Genomic DNA, 27,182 nt, shown 5'->3' with positions numbered 1-27,182 from the left:
CTAGACCTGTTCTGTGAAAATCAAACAAAGCCTAAACAGTGAAATCGGTTTGGGGTTTAATTTAAGTGTGAGAGCACCATTCCAACAATATGTAATGTACCATTTTTATATGTATTTCATGCTACCCCAAGGCTTACTTTAAGGGCAATGTATGACTATATAAAATTGGCTTTTCCAATGGAATATGTCGATTTAGGGCCTGGTGCCTGTTTGACTTGAGCACTTCTCTATCCATCCTCAGGCATGGACTTACATAATGCAGCACAACACAACACACATAAGTGTTTTCAAGAAAATGATTTTCCCCTCAAAGCAATTGTAAGAAAACTGCAATGTTTAACCTTTGCGATTGTGAGTTTTACTGAGAACTGTTGCACCTGTAGTCTGAGTTATATAGCCTTTTAAAGTCTACAAAGTTGCATGGTTCAATAGAGATTAGGTTGACCAGATTGCTCCGTGTTGGTTTCTGAGGTTTACATGCAATAAATCAGTGCGAGTTGAGAATTGGAGTCTATGTTTGATTCAATTGAAGCAATCGGGCCAAAGTTTCATAACAGTGATTTATAAAAAAAGAAATCCAGCTACAAATAAGGAGCCACCTGGCACCCGTAACCACAACGAAGACTGTATGCACACTCCTTCCAGCTGTTTTCAATGACGGACTTTTCAATCTGTGTTCCAGCAATTTATTTGAAATAGTTTGTAACAAAAACATGTTATCCTGGTTCTTTTTAAGAAATATTTTAGGAAAACCTTTTTAAGGGCTGCTAATCAATTAAGGCTGGAAATATCAGTAAAGATTCTTATGTTGGAGACGTTCCTCAAATTGTAGTGGTTTGTAATTTCCCTTTCACTATGTCTGAGGAATCCATTGCTAATAGAGTTAAGGATTCTGCACGCTTGAGATATATTCCGACAAAAATGTTTGACTATGTTAGATAATTCTTTCATATTTACCTTGTTGTATATGCATTACGTTTTTCTTTATAGAAGGGAGATATGTTATATTCTTAGCATCACATTGGGGCATATTACCAAGCAATATTATGCCCCAATGTGATGCAATAGCGCGAATATCTCCAAAAGTTGGTAATAGGAGATAGCGATGTTAGCGACTGTTTCCAGTCGCTAACATCTTGGCACGCCCACTTTGCATGTCATTAGTGATAAATATCACTGACATGCAAAGTGGGGCCCAAGATGGTCGCTATCTCCTACTAGCTGTCGCTAACTGGTGTTAGTGACAGCTAGGTAATAGGGAGATAATTTTATCTCCGCTTTCTTGGCTTTCAAAGCCAAAAAAGCGGAGATAAACCCCCTTGATAATATGCCCCATTATTTCCATCTGCTGTCTCTTGCATCTCATTCTAGTTCTATTAGAATGCTGATTCATCATTCCAAGCTCCCAGTCAGTCAGTTGTTCCCTGACTCTGTAAGCCTGAAAGCTGTGTTGCTGTGCTGCAGTTTTATATATTAAATTTTCTTAAATTTAACTTGGATTATCGGAATCTTTTACCCTTATTCGGGAAAAAAGCTATCAATATGAAACATTCTTCATCTCAAGTTTCTTCTTTGGGTTGTTGAACGCTGCACCAGGAAACTCGAAAGCCAAGATGCCATTGCCTAGAAGCAGAGGATAAAGTTGTCTGTGGAGCTAAAAATTTGAGTTTGGACACAAGGAGCCCGCTGACTTCCTAGCCCACCTTCTTAAGATTTATTTGCTTAAAAGTGCTTGCTTAATTTTGGGATTCATGTAGTGCATCCAAACTGCTGTTTGGAAAAATATGGCACCTGCTATCAATATAAATACAATTGAAAAGAAACCAACTAAGATACGGCCCGATTTACAGAGTGGTGGATGTGTTTATCCGTCATAACATGACGTATATCCCATTTGCCTTATTTCATTTGCCATAGGATATAATTAACTAACGAAAAGGCAGATGGGATATCCGTCACGCTTCGGTCAGAGTAACCCATGCGGCAAACTCTAAATCAGGCCAATAGTGTTTTTAATGCGCAAATGTTTTTAGGGGAAGACATGGGGCTGCGCTAATGGGATGTTGTATGCAGTTAATCATCATTCATATCTCAGTTTCTAACTATTTCGTCAAAAGTGTTTTATGTGCCATGCAGGCAATTTTTAGCTGGAATCTTCATTCATATGGGAGCCAGTTGTGAGATTTCAGAACGGGGTTAGGCGGTTGTTTCTTTTTAAGCCCATGATGAGTCTTGCAGCAGGGCTGAGCGAGGCTCTTAGAGGAGCCAGTTTGAATCTAGGCAGTCCAGGGAGGGTTGCACTTCCGTAGCCCAACCTGGGAATCACTAGGGCTTGCACTGCATGCTTTAAGTCGTGGGAGGGGAGTAATGGTTTTAATTTTCTTAGAATGTTCATTTGGTGAGGCGCTCCTTTGGTGGCGGCACTGATGTGCTCCTGCATGTTGAGGCTCTTGTCGAGAATTAATCCCAATGATCTAGCTGAGTCAATTACCTGTGGAATGCAATTGAGGGCTGTTAGATGTTTCAACCATTCTTCAGTGACAGATGAATGGTTGAGTGGGGTGATTAGGAGGAATTTGGTTTTACGAGAATTTAGTTAGCGGTGATTGGAAGCTAGCCATTTTTGAGTTTTCTGTTAGAGTTGTATTGAGGGAACTGCTGCCTTCTGGGGTGGAGACTTTTATGTATAGTTGGGTAGCGTCAGCGTCGTCATGTAGTATTGGATGTTGGCTGAGCTAAGAATTTCCATTATCGGCTCCATGAACAGGTTGAAGAGAGTGGGCGTGAGCGAGAAGCCCTGTGGGACACTGTTGGACTTGGGCCTTAGGGCAGGTTCACCCCTAATCTTTTTGCTTTTATTTGTGACCCAGTGTTAGTGATTTTTGGGTCTTGGCGCACTTTTTCCCTGTGTCCCAGAGTAAATTGCGTGCGTGTAGTATGGCTGGCCTGCCCTCCCATAGGAATGCATGGGGAATGTGTGTGTCCATGTTAGTTCCTGATGTGTGGGGAGTGCAGGCTCGAGTTTGGTATGTATGAACTCGTGAGAATGAATGCTGCGCAATGGTATGTGCGGCTTGTATGTGTCTAGAAGGGAAGTGCTACTTCTGGACATTGATGTATGTGTGCAGTGAGGGTGCTGGAGCGTGATTGGCTGGAGCTGGCTGGCATGCCAGGCTCCAGGAAGTCTGGATGGGTCTGCCCGGTGGTGAGTGTGAGATCAGCATGAGTGATGTGTGGGAGGAGTACACCTGGGTCCTGGATGGGCTGGGTTTTTCCCCACACAATGCTGGCTCCGCCCCCCTGTGGTTTGTCTAACGACCCAAGCCTCCCCAGTGAATGAAAGGGGTGGTTGGGCCATCAAGGGTACTCCCCAGCCAGCTGCAACTGGTTTCCCCCCACCCTGCACCCTGAAACAAAGAATTTCTCTGTATAAAAATGGGGCTGTGTCCCCACAGAGGTTGTTCTGCTTTTGGATCCTTGCCAGAGGGGGCTGTTGCTGCTGCTGGGGCCAGGAGGACCGCCACTTGGCTTGTCTCCCTGCCTGGAGACCCAGTGTGCTGGCTCTGGCCCTGCTCTTGCCCCCCCTGCCTGCCTCCAGACCTTACTGGGGCTATACTTTTGCCAAAGCGCCTGGAAGCGCTTTCATTTGACTTATAGCGCTAGGAGCGCTTTATCTTCCTCCCTGGCACTGGGAGCGCTGGATTTTGCCTTGAGAGCGCTTTGGAGCGCTTTATTTTCCTGCCGGCGCTTAAGTGCGCTCTGAGTGCCTTGCTGGTGCTTCAGCCGGTGCCCACCCGGCATTTGACCCCAGCGCTAGTTGCCGATTGGTTTTTGGCGCGGTTGCCCAAGCCGCTTATTGCCCTTTTCTCTGTGCTGCGCCCTTTATTGAAGTTACGAGGGAGCCTACCCCTCGGATACTGAGACCCCGCCTGCCTGCCTGGAACGAGCCGCCGGAAGTGATTGGTGGGCCGGCCAATCCCTGCGCGGCCCGACCGAGAGACCCGGAAGTCCCGCCCTGCAGCCGCAGAGCGAGAGAGAGCCGGGCAACGAGGAGAGAAGCGCCGCCGGCGAGGCCCCGAGTGTGGAGAGAGGAGCCCCGCAAGAAGACCGGCAGCGAGTGCTTCCCCGCCCCAGCAGACCCGGTGAATGAGGGACCAGGTCTTGGTTCGTGTCTGAGCCCCGAGAGGCTCCAGGCATTCCCTATTTGGTTAAGAGCCAGTCGAGGCTCTGGGGGCATTACTTGAGCCTGAGTCCCCCGTGAGGGGCTCCAACGAAGCCCACAGTGGTTTGAAAGCCCCGAGAGGCTCCCGCCCCCCCTTATTGTTGGAGAGCCCTGAGAGAGGCTTGAGTGCCCCATTTGTTTTAGAGTCCTGCGAGAGGTTCACAGCGGGCACACTTAGTATTGAGAGGATTGTTTGATATTACCTTTTCTAAAAGTGACCTGCTTAGGTGATTCTTTCTGTGTTATTCCCCTTTGCTAAAAGTGACCTGCTTAGGTAATTGTTTGTTTTATCCCCTTTGCTAAAAGTGACCTGCTTAGAGGATTGTTTATGGTTTATTCCCCTTTGCTAAAAGTGACCTGCTTAGAGGAATGTTGATGTTTTATTGCCTTTGCTAAATGTGACTTGCTTAGGTGATTATTTTAGGTTTCCTTCCCTTTGCTAAATGTGATTTGCTTAGGTGATAGGTTCTCCTTCCATAGGTCCTGATGATAAGGTCCTAGTTCCCTGCGTGATTTCCCTACAGTGTTTAGGGTGGCGTAGGAGGTATTTACCCTTTACCAGTAGTTACTGGTTGTATGCTATATTTACTATTTCTGTGTTACAGTCATTATATGTTTATGTGCTAAGTGTTATACCTACAAGTGCTATTTCTAAAAAGTGCATACCCCTGACAGTGGTCCAGGTGGCCCTGTCCTGTACATAATCCCTTGTAAATCTTGCCCGTGCCTGTTGGCACATTGTAAAGTGTGTGTGTTATCTAATGTGTTTTTATTATTATAATACAAAGGCTATTTTTGGATATAACCTTGTGTGGAGTTTCCTTTGTGGTGGGCCTAGGGTGTTGTCGCTGGGGTGCGCGCGCAAACGCTTTACACATCGCCTCCGAGATTAGCCTTGCTGCTCGCGTCACGTTACCTAGAGGGTGAGCAGGGGTTATCTTGGTGTGTGACTCCCTTGCCCTGACTTAGAAATGGCGATCCCTGACTGACTTTGTCGTGAGTGTTGGCCGGCCGGGGGTCCCGTTTCTAACAGACACCTAATGTGACTTGAGTGGTCTGCGACAGTGAGTGATTAACCTTGACTCTTTGAGTCCTGTTTTGGAGATAGGAGGTGAACCAGTTAAGGACTGTTCCTGTTAGCCCCATACAGTGTTCCAGAAGGTATAGTAGGTTGTCATGCTTAACCATATAAAATTCCTTCAATAAGTCAAGGAGGATTAAAATGCAGGATTGGTTTTGATCCAGCATTCTTGGTGCATCATCCACCATGTGTGTTATTGCTAATTTGGTGCTGTGCCCTGGATGAAAGCCAGATTTATATTGGTCTATTAGTCGGAATTGATCGATGTGGTTATAGAGTTGGATGTGAACACATTTTTCAAGGAGCTTTGCCAGGGTAGGAATATTGGACATAGGTTGGAAGTTGTTTTGGTTTTTTAAGATAGGGGAAACCGGACTGGCCTCTAGGTAGTCAGGGATAGTGCTTTGAAGGAGGGAGGCATTAACAAACTTGATCCAAAGTGGAAGTACCAAGGGTATGATCTCCTTGAAGAAATTGGGAGGTAGAGGGTCTTTGAAGTGGTTTGAGGGTTTCAGTGATGTTAGAATCGTGTGAATGGCACTTTCCTCAAAGATTTTGAAAGAGATCCATGAAGTGTTTTTGGAGAAGTGCCCAGTGGAACACCAGGGAACAGTAGTCCGGTAGGCAGTGAGGATGGCAGAGAACGTTGTTCCAAGGCCGTCTGCAGATACTTTCTCATGCTTTCTGTCTTCTGAAGAAAGAAGGAGGTGAATTCCTTGCAGTTTGGTAGTGGACTAGATACAGCAAGGGATGGATTGGATGCGTAGTTTGATTTTTATGAGCTCAAAATGTTTTCACCGACTGTTGCTGGCTTGATCCAGCTGGTTTCTGAAGAAATCTGCTTTCGCATTTCTGATGCTTTTTTAGTATCTGTTCCCCAATGATCTTAGGTGCTGGAGGTGTTCAAGAAATGGAGCTGATATCCACTGATGTTCAGATAGACACAAGTTGCTTCTTTCTGTATTGAGGCTACCATTACACCAAGGTTTGGAGTCTTTTGTGGACACTCTTTTTTGTTGGAATGGAACAATTGAGCCAAGAACAGTGTCCATGGAGTGAGTGTAGTGATTTGCAAGATTATGGACATCTGACATCTCACCAGGAGGAGGCAGGATGTTGTGGCTGAGAGAGGTCAGTACATTATGGTTTATGCATGCTTCTTTTCCAGAGTCTGGGATTCGTTAGCTGAGCTGTGTTGGTTATCACATCTTCCATGATGAGGAATGTGATGCAGTGGAGGTCAGTCCAATCACAGGGTAGGATAGATTCCAGTTGATTGAACTGGGCTTCAAAATGATAAGATCTAAGGCCGGCCCTTTGTTATGTGTGGGCCTGTCAGAAAATTGGGTCAAGTTAAGGTCAGCAATGAAGGTTTTGAAGCGGTTAACTGCAGGTTCATTCAGATCATTCCAGTGGAGGTTTAGGCTTCCGAGGAAGATTTGAGCACACTGTTTACCAGTGTTACTTACAAGTTTAGGTAGGGATTAGAAGGTTAAGATCATGTGTGAATATCAGTTCAGCAATATCCCCCACATGTTTTGAAGCAGAGCTGCAGTTGATTAGCATGTCTTTCAATTGGGGTTTGGAGTGTGCTGGGGTAGACTTTGTGAGACAACTCGCCTAAGGTTGTGCTTGTTGACTGCTCTATAGATGAGCCTAGGAGCTCTATGAGGGTCACCGGGATCGCATAGATTATTCTCTGATTATCATTGTTGTCAGGGTGAGCAGAGTTATTTGACAAGAGGAGGGTTTAAATATTGTTGTCGGATAGAGGGACTCTCCATCTAATCGGTCGTGTGGGCGCATTGGGATGGGATCTAGTTCTCCAACTTCATTTCATGGGCGCCATGGAAGGAAAGGTCAGGTTAGAAGGAAGGTGTGTTGGAGATAAGGCAGAGTGGTTGAAGGGTTGGTCATGAGTGAGAGTATTCATCCTTATGTTCCTAGTAAGATACTGAAAGTTGTCTCTATTGTGAAGTGAATGAGTGTATGTAAGGCTGCTTTGAGATCTTGCAAGTTTTTTTGCAATCGCGTCCAGTCTGCGTTCAAGTAAGGTATGGATGCGGGTTTTCAGGTCTTGAAGCAGTGGGATCGGGGGGCAAGGGGTTGATGTCTGATGTAATGGGGAGAAGGCATACGGGAGGGTGGATTGGGGGTAGAGGTACGATCGACGTTAGGAGGAGGAGAGCTCAAGAGATGGGAGAATGAGAGTGCCAATCGTATGTTATTGGGAGTTAATGGGAGATCATCACTCCGGGGAGACAGTGGTTGAGGCAATGGTGGTGGGTCAAAAGTATAGCCAGGGTAACTTGGCTGTGGATGTCTTACATAATAATTCTGGGTGTGGGATGAGACTGCAATCTAGTGTGGTGGGCAGAGTTATCCGACCTACAGGGTGATGAAGGTGAGTTAGTGATGCCTACAGCGACACTATGGACTAGAACGGCAGAGGAATCAGAATTTGATGCAGTTTTCTTGATGAGAGGGAAAAATTCCTCGAATAGTTTAAGGTAGTGAATGATTTGAAGACTGGATGCGGATAATGCCATTGTTGTAAATGGTGATGGTGACTGCTGCTCAGCATGCAGATGAAGGGGCTACCGACAGCTTTAGACCATGTGGTGTTTTCTTGGTTGTAGAGATCAGAATGAGTGAGACCAGGCCTTTCCTCCATTGTGCTATTTTAGTTTTTAGAAAAATAAGTTCACTTATTATAGCTCCTTTTTTCGCACACATTTTGTGGTAAAGATATGGGTAAAGGCACATGCTTGCTAAAGATCATACTCTTACCCTGTAAACTGTCCCTTTTTCCCCTGCCCTGAGCCCTAAAAATTAACTGCAAAGCAACAGTTGATGGACAGAACGCAGAACAATGTCATACATTCACCCCAGTACAGAGATCTGGGCCTCAATCCATTGTTTTTTTGCACTCCACACCACCCCAGTTCAGACATGGCCATATGCAAATCAGCCTTGACCCTGTGCTTCATGGGAACAGTCCAGCCCAAATTGCCAAGCCATGTCTTTCCTGGACCGGAATCAAGCATCCTAGGACTGGTTTCTGTCTATCAGCCGTCTTCAGCGAGGATAGCTTGACTCCAGTGGTGTGGAGAGCATGGGACTCACGTCTGAGCATACCCATCCCACTCGGGGTGACAATTGCAAAACAACAGTTGATCGACAGAATGCAGAACAATGCCATACATTCACCCCAATACAGAGATCTGGGCCTAAATCCATCGTTCTTTTGCACTCCACACCACCCCAGTTCAGACATGGCCATATGCAAACCAGCCTTGAGCCTGTGCCTCATGGGAACAGTCCAGCCCAAACTGCCAAGCCATGTCTTTCCTGGACCGCAATCAAGCATCCTAGGACTGGTTTCTGTCTATCAGCCGTCCTCAGCGAGGATAGCTTGCCTCCAGTGGTGTGGAGAGCATGGGTTTCACGTCTGAGCATACCCATCCCACTCGGGTGACAATTGCAAAACAACAGTTGATGGACAGAATGCAGAACAACGTCATACATTCACCCCAGTACAGAGATCTGGGCCTAAATCCATTTTTTTTTGCACTCCACACCACCCCAGTTCAGACATGGCCATATGCAAATCAGCCTTGACCCTGTGCCTCATGGGAACAGTCCAGCCCAAACTGCCAAGCCATGTCTTTCCTGGACCGGAATCAAGCATCCTAGGACCGGATTCTGGCTATCAGCCGTCTTCAGGCAGGATAGCTTGACTCCAGCGGTGTGGGGAGCATGGGACTCACGTCTGAGCATACCCATCCCACTCGGGTGACAATTGAAAAACAACAGTTGATGGACAGAATGCAGAACAATGGTATACATTCACCCCAGTACAGAGATCTGGGCCTAAATCCATTTTTTTGCACTCCACACCACTCCAGTTCAGACATGGCCATATGCAAATCAGCCTTGACCCTGTGCCTCAGGGGAACAGTCCAGCCCGAACTGTAAAGCCATGTCTTTCCTGGACCGGAATCAAGCATCCTAGGACCGGTTTCTGGCTATCAGCCGTCTTCAGCCAGGTTAGCTTGACTCCAGTGGTGTGGAGAGCATGGGACTCACGTCTGAGCATACCCATCCCACTGGGGGTGACAATTGCAAAACAACAGTTGATGGACAGAATGCAGAACAATGGTATACATTCACCCCAGTACAGAGATCTGGGCCTAAATCCATCGTTTTTTTGCACTCCACGCCACCCCAGTTCAGACATGGTCATAGGATGCTTGATTCCGGTCCAGGGAAGACATGGGCTGGACTGTTCCCATGAGGCACAGGGTCAAGACTGATTTGCATATGGCCTTGTCTGAACTGGGGTGGCTTGGTGAGCAAAATAACGATGGATTAAACCCAGATCTGTGACTGGGGGAGAATGTTTTGCCATTGTGCAACATTCCGTCCATCATCTTGTGTGTTTCCCTAAAAATTAACCCTATGCCCCAAAAACTACCCAAATCCCAGTCCGCCCGCCTTGAGCCCAAAAATGTGTCCCCTACATCCCTAAAGTACCCAAACCTAGCCCCCCACCCTGATGTGTAAAACTGTTTGCTAAAGATCATGCTCCTGCCCTGTAAACTGTCCCTTTTCCCCCTACCCTACCTTGTGTCATAAAAGTTAACCACACACCCCAAAAAACAACCCTGACTCCAGCCCCGGCCCTGAGCCCTAAAGCTGTCCCCCACATCCCTAAAGTATCCCGACTCAGCCCCCCGCCACCCTGAGGCCTAAAACCGCTCCCTGCCCTGTAAACTGTTCCCTTTTCCCTGCCCCTAGCCCTAAAAACTGTCACCCGCCCTAAAAACTACACCGACTCAGCACCCTCTGCCCCGAGCCCTAACACTGTTCCCTGCCCTACAAACAACCCTGACCTCCTCCTGAATACTAAATCCTATCCCCACCACAAAACACTACTGCCCTACCCCCAAGACCCGGCCCCAGCCCCACTTACCTCACTGTGTGCTCTCATGATTCCTAATAGTCCTCCCTTTCCCTGTCTTCCTCTCCCGCTCATCCGGTCAGCATCTAGACAGCGCATTGCCTTAACTTGGTTAAGGTATATGCGTGGTTAAGTGTAGTTCGACTTAAGGAACAATGGTACGCGTGGCTGAGACCGGGTTGTTAAGGCCGAGTCCCCTTGCCAAATAGCAGGAAACACATATCCAAGGATATTCAGCATTTTCTATGGGGCAAATGATTGATTTGGAAAATTAATTATATTGAGGACTGCATTTACCACAATGCATTAAGAGAGCTGGTACAGACAGTTCACTTCCCTCCTCCACTATTTAAACACTTTATCATAAACCTGGAGTGGGCTTTAAGTATGCCCCTTGCTCAAGACAAGATGCCTTTTTTGTCTATTTCAAATGCTCCTGATTCAATGGCTTTCCTGCCTATCACAATGTGATGGCTGTCCTACAATTGTTTAGCACTGATATATATACATATTGCTTTGTAATTTCAAAATGATCGCCACATGTGCCTTGATGCAACATGTTAGCCATCATAGAAGTATACAAACTATTATTACAGAATGGTTGCCTGCCTTTCTTGGCCTTGCAGGGCTTGAACTACAACTCTATAAGTATTTGCAAGACCAGTAGCAAATACGCATTAGCAGGGCAAGACTGATTGTCTTTCACAATGCTTGTTTTCCCTTACGTTTATTCTGGCATGTACCACTAACTGGCAGGCTCTAAGGCCTGGTTCTCCTCCACAGCTGAATACCAGGTAACTGCCTGTCGATGCTGCTTAACTTGTATGCTTTTGGTAATCTGATGCCACTACAACAAGCCACAAATCCATAGAACGGTTTTATGGGTTAGGATGTGGAAACCCAACAGGAATGCAGACACAATCTCTATACATATATAATTCTCACTCACTTGCACAGACTCAGCTTATTATTATGACTGCCTCCAGAAAGGAGAGATATGATTGTGTTAAATGGGCACCAATGTCGGTTTTATGTAGAGGAAATGTTGGCAGTCACAACTCTTTGCATCTCTTCATCTCGCTCCCACCTTTCCCCAGTTTAACTGAATCATCATGTTCCTACATCACCAGACTGCTTTGAAATCAGGATAATTTCTGCAGAATCAATTGTACAAAGACAGCATCAAATGTTTGCGACTGTCACAGCTCTAGTGACCGATCAGTAGGACCAATTGTCCCTATTGTACAAGGTTGTTTATTTAAATATTAACATGCCTTACAAATCAAACATCTATTTTGTGCTCCTAGCTTCCAGAATAATCCAGAACATGGACCCTACAGCTGAGCCCTGCAAAGAGTTTTACCAGTATGCCTGCGGGGGCTGGCTGAACCGACACGTCATCCCAGAAACCAGCTCCCGGTATAGCATCTTTGACATCTTGAGGGATGAGCTGGAGATAGTCCTGAAAGGTAAGAAGGGCTTAACCCTTACTACCACAAGAGTATACCGCTGCAATTTTGTTAGAGGAGTAACACTCAAGTATTGTTTTGGGGATTGCCACTTAGGTCAGATGCATTGATGCAGTTTTCCATGTGTGTTACTACCACGTCATGCACCAATAAGCTTTAATAAGATCTAGAATGCATCATTTGCATCAATAGGCAAGTGTGCAGGTAACATTTGCAGGGGCGGATCATAGTGCATATAATTAAGTAGGTACAAAACTGTACTTCACCAATGAAAGGTTTTAGTAACTGACCTCTGAGTTGGGGTGCATTCACTATAAGGACATGAAGAAGTCAGAAGATGCAATGTCATTGTCCTCATTCCTGTGAAATCGGTGAAGAAATAGGTGTAGCTTCTTTCTCCCTGTAAGGGAAAAAAAGTTTGGAGTTTCTTTATAGAGGAAGGAAAATTCAGCATCTAACTGGCCATATTTGCTGAAGTATTGGTACACCATGTAACTTGTCCTGCTTTCGTGGTATTTCCTGCTTCAAAGCCGAAAGGTAGTTCACGAAATGGAGGAGAGCCTTTAAGTTGTTACACAACAATAATAGTTCCTGGACAAATTACTTCTAAATTCTGTTTAGCACTCTGGGAAAATGTTCAGTGGTCAGACAAAGGGGACGGTCGAGAGATACCATCCAAAAAAATGGGTAGTATGAAGAGTATTGCTTTACCTGAAAAGCTGTGCCAGGAGTTAGGGGTCAGTTGTTAATGAATACATGGATAGAGTAAATAGGTTATGGGGAGGAGGCAGTATGCGAGTTATTGGGTAGGTTGGGGCTTTAAGGTTCCTTTTTTTGTAAAAAGAAAATATGCAACCATTGAAAATTGAAACTACAACAGCCATTGATTTTCCCTCACACTTAATTAACATTATAGGTCATATGTTGTCATACATTTACAAATACTTTTTATAACCATCAATAAAGTTGTTTCTCTTGACTAGATGTTATACTGGAAGAGTCAGATTCATCTAGGGCATCAGTATCCCCAATGTATTTACAAAAATAAGTTGCATATTCGTATTTATAAAATTGGAAAAACATATTTAAAAGATTATCCCTGGAAAACAAGTTGAGTTATATTAATATGGTTCATGTTTATGTTTTGTGTAAAAATCTCATAAAGCATAAAATATATACCACCAATTTGATGGTTGCAGTGAAAATTATGTGTGTCAGTGTATCATATAGGGTAAAATTTTATTGTATAATTGTATGCACAAAAGTGACACCTTAGTCTTGGGAAGTGTGTCCTCCATTCAGTGCATAGAACATGTGGAATACCTAATTCGAATGAGATTACAAAATCAGTAAATATATATAATGTATGTATATTGGTATAGTTTTGATTTGAGTGAATCATTGTGATTTATATGATGATAGTTGGTATGCCACAATAAAATATATGTAAGTTCATAAGTCTTTAGGGAGTAAGTGAAATAAAATGAGAATTCACGTGGTCAACTGTCAGAAATCAACAATAGTTTTGGTCTGTTTAAGTACAAATGAGATATCATTTTGCAAAGTAAAATCTACTCATGTGCGCATCATATGCATTCTTAAATGTTCTCTTTAGTGCCACTTTGCGCTGCCTAAAAGGTGTGTCAGGGGTATGGTTCGGGAAATGACATTCTAATATTGTTCAATGCCCATTCAACTGTATCTGTTGTCGTATTTGCAAAACAATCTGCAGACTTATGTTACAACTGGCCATTTCAGACATAACTGATGGAGAGTGTTTGGGAAGGAGACTCACTCACTCCCCCACATGTTAATTTGTATTTCAAAAAATCCTAATTCCAAAGTAGCATATTTTATGCATATTTGTAATCCTTTCAAATTTAAACTAAGGAAGTTGTCATATTTTTTTTGTGAATGCTAAACACGCTGGGGTCGATTAATTTATCAAAACTCTACACAGCTCTGATGAAAAGCTGCAGAAAGTCATGATAATGTTTTGACTATTAGTGCAAAACATTTTCTGCTGGAAAGACCCTTAAAGTAGAGCAAATAGCATGTTGCTCTGCTTTGCGCTACTTTGGTCAAGAACCCATTCATGGGTGGTCCTTTGGTGTTCCTATGCTACCACTCATGGCTTTGATGTGAAGCCACATCTGTCGGATCCGGATTAACAGCGGAAAATAACAATTCCATAATGGCAGCCATTAAGCAGGAGAACTACATTAGTTCTCCAATGTTTTCGCTGGTTGTATGTGTGCTGCACTGTACAACACATATCCAATGTGCAAAAAGGAAATAAAAGTGGCTAATCATAGGGTTTTCAACTGCAGAAGTATTTTTATGTTAAATGATAATGTGAATTAGTTGTATACATTTATTTTAAATGTAGAAAAAAAATGAAAAAATTGCCACAACAATATTGACTCATTTTTTAATTTAATCTTTAATAATTTAAATATATTACATTTAAAAAACTATTTTCTCAAATCTAAATAAAAAAAGGATTCCCACCTAAATTATGTTTTTAATATGCATTAATAATTATTAAAAGTGATGTACAGAATTAAACAAAAGTAATACAAATTTTACTTATTGTAATAAAATGAATGTTACAAAAGATTTTAATTAACAAAAATATATTTAAATATGTCATAATCAAATAATTAGTATATACTAGTTTTATATAATTGTTTAACCTTAGATTATATTTATTTATGTTTTTAATAATTTTAAATAATGTAATTAAATTTAACATTATTTAGTATAGGTTTTTTTTAAAATCCATACCGCCATTATTTTCTATGCAGTGTGTTGCAGTACCAGTAGTTGGCCATGTGTGGTGCTGGACTTACTCTAGTTCTAAGCCTGGGTAATTCACTACTTTTTTGAGTTCCTTATTGGCTGTAGTAACTTTGAAAGTGCTGCTTCTGAATAGCAATGGACTTATTCTTTTGTGGGCAGTGCATGCCCTTTACTAAATCCCTCCATATCCTAAAACCCCTCTTACTCCTTCCTAAATCCCTCCCTTTTAGTAGTAAATTTCCCAATTTTTGATGTCACTCCTTTTGCCCCTCCCACATTTACTACTACGGGCCGATTACGATGTCATGAGGAAGGGCTCCGGATGGGATTCGGTATTGCAGAATCCGATTTGGAACCCTTGTTTCCGAACAAATCGTACAGATTTCCCAATGACCGATTACGATGTCTGGAAACTGTAAGGGAAGTCCGAATCGGTTCCGAAAGGCATTGGGTCAGTCCGAATCTTTCAGAGCCAAATCATACAGCTTGTTGGGTACAGTTTCAGGACATGCAATTGCGATGACCGATTAGGATAGCTGTTCCGATTCGGTTTGCCCTAGATGAAACAGCTGTCAGAATCGGTCTTTGGGGGCCTATTGTGGGCCTCCCTTCACCCGGAGGCGTACGAATGTAGCCCGTTGGGGTACCCAAGGGACCCATCTTTCCAACCATGCACAATGTGCCAGGCACCCTCCTGGGTGCCCGCCACAGGGTGCAAGGTTTTCCCCAACCACCCCTTTTGTCAATGGGAGCCTGTGTTCTTGTTCAGAACACAGGCTCCCATTGAAGTCAATGCAAGTCCGAGCGAACAATGTTGGGAAGCATCGTAATCGGTCGTCCGGACTCACAGGACCCGATTCGCTTGGAAACTAGTCTGAAACCGATTAATTCAGGACAGTTTCCAAACTAAATCGTAATCGGCCCATCTTGGATACTCCACCGAGCTACATTCATATGCCTACAGGTCAAGGGGGGCCCGCTACAGGCCAACAAAAACCGATTCAGACCGCCATTTTGTCTGTGGCAAACCAAATCGGAACGTCTGTCCGAATCGGTCATCGTAAGCATTCGTCCGGAAACCATGCCCATAGAGCTGTACAATTCGGCTCCGAAAGACTCTGACTGACCCAATGCCTTTTGGAACCGATTAGGACTGCCCTACAGATTCCGGACATAGTAATCGGTAGTTGGGAAATCTGTACGATTCGGACGGAAACAAGGGTTCCGAATCGGATTCTGCAATATTGAATCCCATCCGGAGCCCTACCTAACAACATCGTAATCACCCCCTAAGTAGTTAGCTTACATGTGTCTGGATCTTCCCATAGAAAAGATAGGAGAGGTGGAGGAGGAGATTTACACTTGTAAATTTGTCAATAGCATTTGGTAATACTACTGAACATACTACAGAATACAGTTTGTGAATAGGCCCCAATGTCTGGCAAAAGAAATGTGTGAGACTTTAACACATAATAGCAAGGAACAATCGGAGGAAACCTAAGAAAGGTATATGTTCAGATGCGAGATTTCCAACATACTCTCGGTCATATTTATCATTTATTCATGCAACACAGTAAAACAACTTGCTGTGCTGTGTAAAAGGGAGTGGGCAGGAATGCGTCAAATCTTGATCGATATTGCTCATTCCTGCTCTCTTGTTGCGCTGGTGCACTTTTGGCTGCCTAGCACCAATATAGGCACCCTTGCACGGTGCAAGGGTGACTGTGTTGTAGTCAGATTGTTTTTGTGCAGGAAGGTGCAACTAACACTAGAGACTGAAAGGTACACAGGCCCAATAAAAGCAGGAAACTCTGTAAGCTACAGGTGCACCAATAATCAAGAACTTCATAAGACTACATTCACGTGAAACTTTCTCAGAGCACTAGGTAACCTAGGAGAAGCAAATTCCGTTGCTCACCAATCATTTACTTCATTTTTTGAATCAGCTATTAATAGTGAATGCTCTTGCTAATTAATTCAAATCTCATTCTTTCTTAAATAAAGGATAACATTTTTGTAACCATTTTCTATCTAATTAAATGGTTGGCTTTTACACAGAAGCTTTGAATGTGACAAGCCAAAGACAAAGAGTTGTAATATAAGAGACTTGTGACTAACGTAATCACATCCACTCTTTTTTATGACTTTTCAGTGACTTGTGTAGGAGAGAGACAGAGAACCACAGCATGTGACTGAAATGTAAGATTAGCAGGCAGTCCAAGATGTCAATTTAGCGCTGGGTTTTTGACACAGAATGAGCATGGTCTCCAACATTACTTTTGCTTAGTCATTATTTTCGTTGCCTTGTTTCTGTGTGATTGATGTGGCCATCAATGGTTAATCATTTTGTGAACACTTTCAATACTGCATACTCTTTAAAGTTGTTCAAAAGGTCCTTGATGATCTCAAACAAGACACCTCTTATTTGATTGTTTTTTTATTTTGGGCATTTTCTCTGTAGGTGTGCTTGAGATGCCAGACCACGAGGACCGAGATGCCTTCAAGAAAGCTAAAACACTTTACAGATCTTGCATGAATGAAAGTAAGTCCTGGCACACAGTTTCCTCTTGATTTCCTGCAGCTCCTGTTTATTTTTTAAAGTGGTCGGGTGTAATGTGAATAATCAAATATTGAGAACATTTTGCAAATAGTGTTTTTAAGAACAGCTGTAACATAAATTTGCTCTGGTACCAAAGACTTTAAAAGAGCATTCATAAAATATTGAAGGGCCTTCATGATGTACACAGTCATTGAAGCAAGACATAGGGGTCAACCATATTCCAAAAACTACCCCTACTGTGCCTGGGCCAGCATTTTATCATGGATGTCCTACATGTTTTGGGTACCCCTTATCAAAAGAATTACATAAAATATGCATGTGTGAAAAAGTTGTCATTAACTAAATCCAGACACATAAGGGCCGATTCTGATCCTGGATTTTTATTTTCCATACAAATAGGATTTGTATTTTTTTCCATCCAAATTGTAAAAGTCCCTTCCAACCCGTGTAGTACGATTCGTACGGGAAAAATACATACAGATCGGCCCGATCCTTACAAATCGGATCGGGAAAAGCTGTACGACACGGACTTGTAAAAAAGACCATACAATTTGTAAAAAGGCTGTCCAACCCGTCAAGTACGATTCGTACCGGGTTGTCAGCATACGATTTGTATGGAAAATGGCCCGTATACGGGGAATGACTCATACCAGGCAACGAAGCAAACCCCTATATGCCTCGTACCCTGGCATGACTCGTTCTGGGGGTACGACTCATACCGGGGTACGGGTCGAATAGGGGTATGAGGCATACAGGGGTCCCCCCACATGCGAGGCGGGTGTATGGTGCGTACCCATTAAATAAATAAATAAATAAATAAATAAATACCCCAACATCGCGCATGTACGTGATTTTGAGGTACGGTGCGTACATACGTGATTTTGGGGTACGGTGCGTACATACGCGATTTTGGGGTACGGTGCTTGTACGGTGCGTACACGACCAGTACCCGTTCATCGCGTATGTACGCACCGTACCCCACTTTCCTTGTCATCCGTACGCACCATACATACGCACCGTACCCCTGTATTCATGGGGTGTACGACGCATACATGAGGGGATCTGTCTCGTACTGTTTTCGGGGCGTAAAAGTTTTTCCGGCACTTTTTGGCTCTTGTAAAAAAAGAGCCGTACGGAGTGCCGTTTGTACGAATCGTACTTGCCGGGTTGTAAACTGCTGCCGGGAATACATGGGAATGTCGCGTACAGAGCAATCCGGAATCGCTTGTATATACAAGTTGTATGGTCTTTTTTACAATTTGTATGGAGTGCGTCTATTTGTACGGATCGTACTTCCTAGGTTGTAGGGGCCTCCTTACAAGTACAAGTTGTATGGGGGAAACGCTCTATACCACAATTTGTACAGCGTTTTTCCAGGATCGGAATCGGCCCCCATGTGTACCATCCATCAAACATTGTTCAAGGTCAGCATTTTGTCATGGATGTCTGCCTTTCCCTCCACCGAGCCATGGTTATCCTCCCTATGACCAAGAATTATCTCAAGTATGTGAGCACCAGCATTTTACAATAGGTGTGCCACATGCCAGGAACTAATTGCTGTGTGCCAGTAGCAGCATTTTGCCATAGGTACCCTATATACTAAGAATTGTGTTCATTATGCCAGCACCAGCGTTTTGCCATTTGTTCCAAGAATTTCATCTAATATGCCAGTTTCAGCATTTTGCCACAGAATTCCTCATTTATCAGGAATTTACCCCAATGCGCTGGTGCCAATATTTCGCCACCGGTGTTCTTTAGGCTAAGAATAACATCCATTATGCCGGCACCACCATTTTGCCACATATTTCCCAAAAGTCAAGAATTACATCTAATGTGACAATGCCAGCATGTAACCCTGGTGCTCCTTATGCCAAGAATTACCTCCAGTATGCCAGCAATTTGCTATAGGCCCCTTCATTAGCCGAGAATTCCCTTCAGTGTGTCAGGTCCAGTGACAGATTCACAAGTTTAATACACACACACTCTCACTAACTCACCTTGTTCACTTATATTCACTCACTCACTCAGCCTTGGACTCAATCACACAACCATTCTCATTTACTCACTGATGCTCCCTTATTCTTACACCTTCACACTTTCTCAAAGTAGCTTACACTCATTCTCACTCCCTCTGTCATTCTCACGAACCCTTACTCTCACTCACTATCAGTCTCACACTCTAATTCTCTCTCTATTGTCATTTGCTGATTCTCACTCAGTGTTCCACAGACTTTCACTAATTCCCTCCTTCTCTCACTCACACATTCTCGCACACTCTCCCTTATTCTCATTTAAATACACCCCATCACTCTCATTCATTCTCACTCACTGCCAGTCACACTCACACTTACTCTTACTTACTCTCACTCTCGCATTCTGACATAGTCTCTTTTATTCTTACTCACTGACATCCATGCATTCTAACTCATATTTAAAGTGTCAGAAATTCTCACTGACTCCTCTGTCACTCATTATCATAGGCACACACAGACATAGTCATACATACTCGTGCTCACACACACTCACGCATTCACACATAAGTGCACACATTAAAAAACATTTCAGGGGATGTTTTCACTTAGCTTCACTTGCCCATGATGGTCCTCTTCAGCTACTGGTGCTGGATAGACCTGTCTTCCCACCTCGGCCACTGAAGCAGTAACCTGAATGCAGGAATTCTGCACAATTATGCACAGGTTCTAAGCTATCAGCTTCTTGCATTTTTACCTTCATCCTCTCCCATTTTATCACAGAGTGGGGAATGGTCAGTGAGGCCCTAATTGACGGGTATCCCTGGGCATTGTAGTGCTTAAGCCTAAAGTGCCAAGGGCCACGTGTACCAGTGAAGCAGCAGCACGCCACTTATGGGGAGGCCCTAGGTCATGTCAGGCCCTGAGGATAGTACTTGGAATTCGCCAGCGCTTGGATCCTCTCTAATGGCTGGTGCAGGAACCTCTGTGCGCCTGCGCCAGACATCATGCAAATTTAGGGGCAGATTTATGATGACTGGCGCATCCCCAGGGATGCGCCAGTCATCCTGCGCCGCTGCTCCGCCACCCATGGTGCGCCGCATTTACAATGCGGCGCACCATGGGGCAAAAACGGCACAGATGCGTGACGCATCTGTGCCGTAAAGGTGGCGCATTGCTGGAGCTGCGTCGCAAGCTCGACGCAGCTCCAGCAAGGCTCGGGGGTGCACCATCTCCACAATGCTGCGTCAAGACCTACGCCTGCTTCAAGCAGGCGCAGGGTTTTGACGCAGCATTGTCCTGAAAGTGACTTTGTGAAATCTCATAGATTTCACTCAGCCACTTTTAGGAGGCGTTCCTGCGCAGGAACGCTCCCCTCTGCGCAGGAACGCCTCCTTATGGCGCAGGGCTTTACAACGTGACGCATCTCCTAGATGCGTCACATTGTAAATAGGGCGCATTATTTGCGCCGCCGTTGCGTCAAATAAAGTGACGCACCGGCGGCGCAAGGCCTACATAAATCTGCCCCTTAGTGTCTCGGGCTGCTGCTAGTAGGAAGTCTTTTTATCTTACCATTTAGTTAATAATATGCCATTATTCACTTTCCTTAGGGCGAGCTGCCACTGCCGATTTCTGAGCTGAAATATGCCAAGTTTGCATACTAATAGAAAAAACTAGAGGTACACAGTTAAAACGTTCTCATGTTTTGTACTTGTGTTTTTTAAAGTGCTTCAAACAACTAGATTTCATCTCAGATGACTTGTGGAAGGGATAGAAGATACCTAAAAGTCATTACCGGTGACACAGAGGAGAGAGCATAAATCAACATTAATTAGAAAAATATGTGCCAGGTTAAGCAATGTTATGTTATGTTATGTTAAGCTGTTTTATAGCGCGCACAATTACTACCGGAGTATCCTGGCGCGGAAGAAGGAAACAAGGGAAGTATAGCAGCCGAGCCCTGAAGTAACATAACAATTTATACAGCTAATCTAAACAGATGGGTTTTTAGTGCTTTCTTAAAAACCGTGAAGTCCACCGTGCTGCGCAAAGAGACTGGGAGCGCATTCCATGCTCGCGCAGCTCTCACAGTCACAGAGTGCCCACCCAGCCGGATGCGCCGGAAACGCGGTACTTGCAAGAGGTGTTGAGATGCTGAGCGCAGATCTCGATTGGGAGTGTACCGCAGGAATCGTTTCATCAGATAGGCGGGGCCACGCCCATTGATGGCTTTATGGGCCAAAGTCAAGAATTTGAAGGTAATTCGATGCTGCACCGGAAGCCAATGCAAGCTCTCCAGGTAACTCCTAACGCTGATCCGCTTGGAGATATTCCCCAACAATCTAGCGGTGGCGTTCTGAATAACCTGGAGCCGCCCTATCAAGTAAGCCGGAGAGCCACTAAACAGAGCGTTCGCGTAGTCCAGGCGCGAGAGAATTAAAGCTCTCGCGACTGACTCGCGGGCAGAGGCCGGCAGAAGCGGAAAAAACCTTCTAAGAGACTTCAGGGTCCCAAAGCAGCTTCCAGTGAGCCTCTTAATGTGCCCCTCGAAACGGAGGTCCTCCCCGAACCAGACCCCGAGGTTCTTGGCCAAGGTGTTTGAGGCACCTGGAATGGGGAAGCCATCTGGCCACAATAGTGACCTAAAGTCAGGGGGAAACTGGCCATAGAGCAAGATTTCCGTCTTGTCCTCATTGCACTTCAATTGTGATGACGCTAGCCAATTGAAGACTGAGGACAGACAATTTTGGATCTGCTTTGTATCCAGTGCCTCACCTGGCCAAGTGAACAACAACTGCGTGTCGTCCGCGTATGCAATAATTTTGGCTCCCCAATGTTCGGCTAGTTCAATCAGGGGGGTCAGATATATATTAAAGAGCAAGGGGCTCAATGTCGAGCCCTGTGGGACCCCTGTGCGGAGTGGTCTAGCCGAAGATGAAAACGGAGGGAGCCAAACCTGTTGAGATCTAGCCAACAGAAATGAACTCAGCCAGCCCAAAGCAAGATCACAAATACCTATGTCGGCAAGCCTGGACAGGAGGCGTTGGTGGGGAACAATATCAAACGCGGCAGAGAGGTCCAATAAAATTAGAGCCGCTCTGCCGCCCCCATCCAAACATTCCCTGACCGCCTCAGAGACTTCCACCAGGGCCGACTCCGTACTGTGGGCAGTGCGGAACCCGGATTGAGCCTCGTGCAGAGCTCCAGATCCTTCCACAAACTCATTAAGCTGTTGGAAGGCCAACCTCTCACCGATTTTAGCCAAGGCAGGAAGCAGCGATATAGGCCGATAATTGGTCAGTACCGCCGGATCAGCGCCGGCCTTTTTCAGCAGAGGTAGGAGCTTAGCTTGTTTCCACTCTGCAGGCAGACTGGCAGCTTTGAAGGAGAGGCCAACTAAGTGCGTCACCTCCTCAATCACCACATCAGCAGCAGCGGCCAACACTCTTGCTGGACAGGGGTCAGAGGGAGACCCCGATTTTAAAGACTTGATCACGGCAAGAGTGTCAGTGATAGAAGGTGGAACAAACTCCGACAGCTTGGTCGAGGGAACCTTCCGAGGAAGAGGAAAGTCCTGTGGGTTAACAAACGGGCTGGAAGCAGCAAAGTTTGACTGGATAGCTGCTATTTTGTCAACAAAAAACCCAGACAGGCTCTCACACCACTCTTTCGAGGCTGGAACTATCCGCTGCTCCGCGCAGGGGGCCAGGAAGCTGTTCACAATTGAAAAAATCTCCCGACTGTTATTATTAGCTTTAGCAATTCGGTTGGCGTAATAGATACCTTTGGCCTTTTTAATACTGGCATAATAAATTTTCTGTTCCTTACGCAGTATTTCCTTGGCCAGAGGACAATACGATTGACGCCAATCCCGCTCGAGTCTTTTACAGGACTGTTTATGGAGACGTAGCTCCTGGGAGAACCAGGGTTGTGAGGCGGTGGAGCGCAGTTTACCTCCCCTTCCTTTAGAAGAGGATGAAACCCCCGCAACCATCCACTCATTAAAGGACGACACTGCTGTAGTGAGATCATTACCCAGCGCAGGCCGATTCTCAGCTAGGTTGGCCACCAGAGTTTCGTTATTGATTTTATTGGCACACCATGATTTAATCCTTGCAGAGGTAGTCCCCTGAGAAGACCAAGCAAACCTAATTAGCTGATGGTCGGACCACGTCAAAGGTTCAGGGGCATCAGCCTGGAGGAGAAAATTGGAGCAGATCACATCCAGGGTGTGCCCACCCGAGTGCGTGGGTAAAGAAACCCACTGAGACAGGTGCACGAAATCCAGAAAGTCTAAAAAGCTTTTGCTCTCCGGGAGACCCGCCTCATCAATATGGATGTTGAAGTCGCCCAGAAGCAAAAAGGTCGGAAATCTGAGGGCTCGGGGGGTGCAAAGCTCAGTCAGAGCCGTAAGAAAAGCGCCCACTGGTCCTGGGGGCCGATAAACCAGGGAACCCCCAAGGGTAAAGTGCGGGGAGAGAACCACTGAAAAATTCATAACTTCGCCCCCCTCCAGGGTTATCGGGGGGTCTACCTGAAGAGTTAATGAATCTCTGAGAATAATAGCGACACCCCCCCTCTTCCCAGTGCTCTGTCCCTCCTATGTATTTTGTAACCATGTGGGACCGCTAACTCGACATCCGGGGCACTGGCCTCAGTGAGCCAGGTCTCCGTTACAAACAAAAAATCGAGCGGGCTGTCGACAAGCAGCTCGAAAATATCAGCAGCATGTTTACACATCGACCGCGCGTTGACTAGGGCGGCCGAGAAAACATGGGGGACTGGCTCCCGTGCAGAAGGGGTGGAGAGAGTATCCAGACAGCAAAAACCACAGATCGAACACTGGTTGAGCCATGGACAGTTCCCTACAGCGCCTCCCGCATCCAAGCAACCAGCAGGACGTAGAGACAGCAACTGCTCCCTAGTGTACCTGACTGCTAGGTCTAGCACAGTCCTAGCCTGTTGACCAGCCCGCTCTGCGTCCGTCACGGCCGAGGCGCGGACGGGCGCAGACGGGCTGACCTTTGGCTTACCTTCGGCGCGCCTTAGGCGCGCCCGCCACGCGCGGCCGCTGCGCGACAGGAAAGGCATGGTAATTTATGGCAGAGCGTCACTCCCCCAGCTAGACCGCTGCCACAGGTTTCAGCCGGGGAGAGGACTCCTGCTAAGATGGCCGCCCGCCCTCCACATAAACGGCACACAGCCGCGATGGAACGGGGTCGGGTAGGCTCACACAATGCACAGCAACTGTCAGGTAAGTTTAAAACATCCCCACAGCGTTTCAACAATTTTTATAGCTGCCCCCAGCAAAGAGATCTCAGTGTCTCAAAGGTGGAAAAGCCTTGAGGGGCTTTAAGCCTCCTTAGTAGATGTTCAATGTAGTGAACTGAGGCCTGGGTCGAGTAATCTTTGCATCGTAAGCCACAGGTGATAATGGTTGCTTTTTTCATATGCATTTATTGGGACAAGTTCCTCGGGGACCCAGTAAGAATATTTGTACAAAAATCCAGGCGAGATAATACCATGGCGAGGACTAACACAATGCCGCGGAAATCCAGTTTGACCGCCAGTAGCAACACAACTTTCCTGAGACTTTTTAAAGCATGGGCACTCTTTCAGAGGGGCCCCTGCTAGAGACACTTTTGTTCTGCAGAGAGTCCTGCCCTGATCTTGAATAATTATTGAATTGATAATGTTTTCCTTTCATTTAATTTTAATATGGGTGATGTGTGAGGGTCTATTACAGACATTTTGCAGAGAAATGTTGTGTTTATGTTTCATGCAAGATCCATAGAAAAAGTTTCTTTTAGATTAAAACAGGACCTCACATATGAGAAATGGGAGGATGTCACAAAGATTATTTGCAGTATTATAAGTGAACTTCGGATATACAATATTGAAAATACACGTCCCCATCCCTGAATATAGGTGTAAACATATTTAGAATTTGGACGAGTGTGCCTGCGCACTGTCAGTAACTTGGCTAAAGAGGGCAAGAAAGAGCTAAATTTGGATTGTAAATTCAAACCTGTTCCAATAACAGGCCCCCAAAATATGTTTGGACAAGGGCTCAGTGGCAGCTCCTCTGCTAAGGCGGAGGACCATCACCCCACTGCCAGGAGCAGCAAAGAAATGAAAAAATAAAATGATAATAACGGAATGTTAGCAGTGTAGGAGTGGTAGAACATTCCTGTGCCCAATGACTGTTTGGTTTGCCCTCTCGGGCCACCCAAAACCGTCATGCACACTTCCCTGTTCTACATGCAGGCTGCATTACAGCCTGCATGGAGAACATGCCCACCCCTCCAGCCCCTGGCTGTGCACTGTGTCTCGGTGCTCAGACCAATCACAACGCTGCATTGCAACATTGTAATTGGCCTAGGGGTGAGAGCTTGGCTGCCTGCTTCCTGTTCCGACCTGGAGTTGGACACAAGCAAACAGGAGTGAAGACGCAGGACCCGGCAACGGCGGCAAGGTACGTTTTTACTTTTTTTTTTAAAGCAGTCGCCCCTACCGCCTCCCCCCTCCGCACACACACACCCACGCACAAGCCATGTAAATGTGTAAATGTATTTGAGCTTGTAAAGCGCACTGCTACCCGTCCGTAGGTTTCCTGGCGCTGTATAACTCTGGGGAACCCGTCCTGGCTTTCCCTGTGGGATGATCCCTGCTGGGAGTACCTAAGGTGGAACCAGGCATCCCCGGAATTGATGGGGCCGTTGTGGAGATTAGGCAATGCCCAGAGTTGCCGAGTGGAACCCCTGATTAGAGTGAGCACCGAAGCGAGAATTATCGAGTCCGCTGACCCCAGTCCACGACCCTGCCGTGTCGGGAATTGAACCCTGGTCCCGGGCCGACTTCTGCTCCCGGGTCTGCCGCCTCTAACCAGTGAGCCACACCACAGCCATGCCAGCCGCTCCTTCCAGGTACCCCAAAATACTTAAGATGTCCCTGCAACTTTTATAAGTTGTTTAAGAAGAGAACACATGGTTTCCATAGCAGGAACTATTTTGCCCCGAAGTAAAATGCAATTTTAATTGTGTTTCCACCACGTAGCACTTCTAATGTTCTTTTTGTAAACAGTTTTAATGCGTTTTTTATCGGTGGCCCAAAGAAGTTCTGCCATCATGCAAGCGAAAAGCATGCAAGTCTGCCATATTTTGTTTCTCAAAAAGTCATACACAGCTGCTGATGAGAAGTGGTGGTTCACCCATTGCCTGTTTGGGGGTGCGTCTTAATGTCGGCATGGGGGAAATGAAATTACATACTCCATAGGAACTTGAGTCAGCCACGTCAGGAGAAATCGAGGAGGCCTCCTAGAGATGTAAACCACACCTTTATGTATGGCACATTAAATAAAGTGTAGGGTGGTAATTGTGAGCAGATTTTCTTCTAGAGAATTCAGATGTTTGTGATTGTCTTGTTTTATTAGGTTATTATTTTGAAGAAGCCTCTTGAATGTGTTGGCACAATACAAAAGCAAAAATAAACTAGCGCTTTTGATCCATGTATATGTGAAATGAAAACGTAAAAAGTCATTTAATTTCTTTTAAATCACATGTACTGATTCCATGTACTAAGGGGTACCAGTTGTTAACAAGCATTTGTAATATAATAGGTCTTGCCTTTGGGACATTAAAAGTGTTTAGCAATGCAGCACATTATCCTGGGTTCTGTGCACCCAGGGACTGAAGAGCTATACAATTGCTTCACAATGCGTCATGCAGTGTGATTTAGGTATACATGCTTGCATTATAAAACCATGTACCTTCCCTCTTCTACGTCACTTTGGATCGTTAAAGCAACAAAAATGCAGTAAAAGTGCTGCCCAAGCTCCAACAGGACACACACAGAAGAGTTATTATATAGGCTTATCATGGGCCAAGATGCAGTTTTATCGCATCTTCGGTTCATGGTTAGATTGGTAACACAAACAAAAATAAGCTTTGAAGATGGCGCTCTGTGTTTGAAGGAGTATTCTAAAAGCAGTAAACTTTATCCCCTCCCAAAAAGTAAAATGTGAAAACAAGCAAAGTTTTACCGCAGTTGTAGGACTGTTGCTGAGGGTCCGAAAATTGTAACAGAGACTAAAATCAGGTGAACAAAGCTAAATAA

The 27,182-nt window shown here is 45.2% G+C and overlaps 1 protein-coding gene across 2 annotated transcripts in view; it reads left to right on the top strand.

Moving 5' to 3' along the window:
* The window catches only part of MMEL1 (membrane metalloendopeptidase like 1), a 963,690-nt gene that overhangs the window by 628,660 nt on the left and 307,848 nt on the right, over nt 1-27,182 (top strand). For both annotated transcript variants that reach the window (XM_078640928.1, XM_078640929.1), the window contains exons 4-5: nt 11,574-11,735; nt 16,999-17,079. In XM_078640928.1, coding sequence (XP_078497054.1) covers nt 11,574-11,735; nt 16,999-17,079 — 243 coding nt within the window. The remainder of the gene's footprint in view (nt 1-11,573; nt 11,736-16,998; nt 17,080-27,182) is intronic.

Source organism: Lissotriton helveticus, chromosome 5_1 (assembly GCF_964261635.1).
Source record: "Lissotriton helveticus chromosome 5_1, aLisHel1.1, whole genome shotgun sequence".
Taxonomy (NCBI): domain Eukaryota; kingdom Metazoa; phylum Chordata; class Amphibia; order Caudata; family Salamandridae; genus Lissotriton; species Lissotriton helveticus.
The sequence above is the reverse complement of the archived record's forward strand: the minus strand, read 5'-3'. Positions and strand labels throughout refer to the sequence as shown.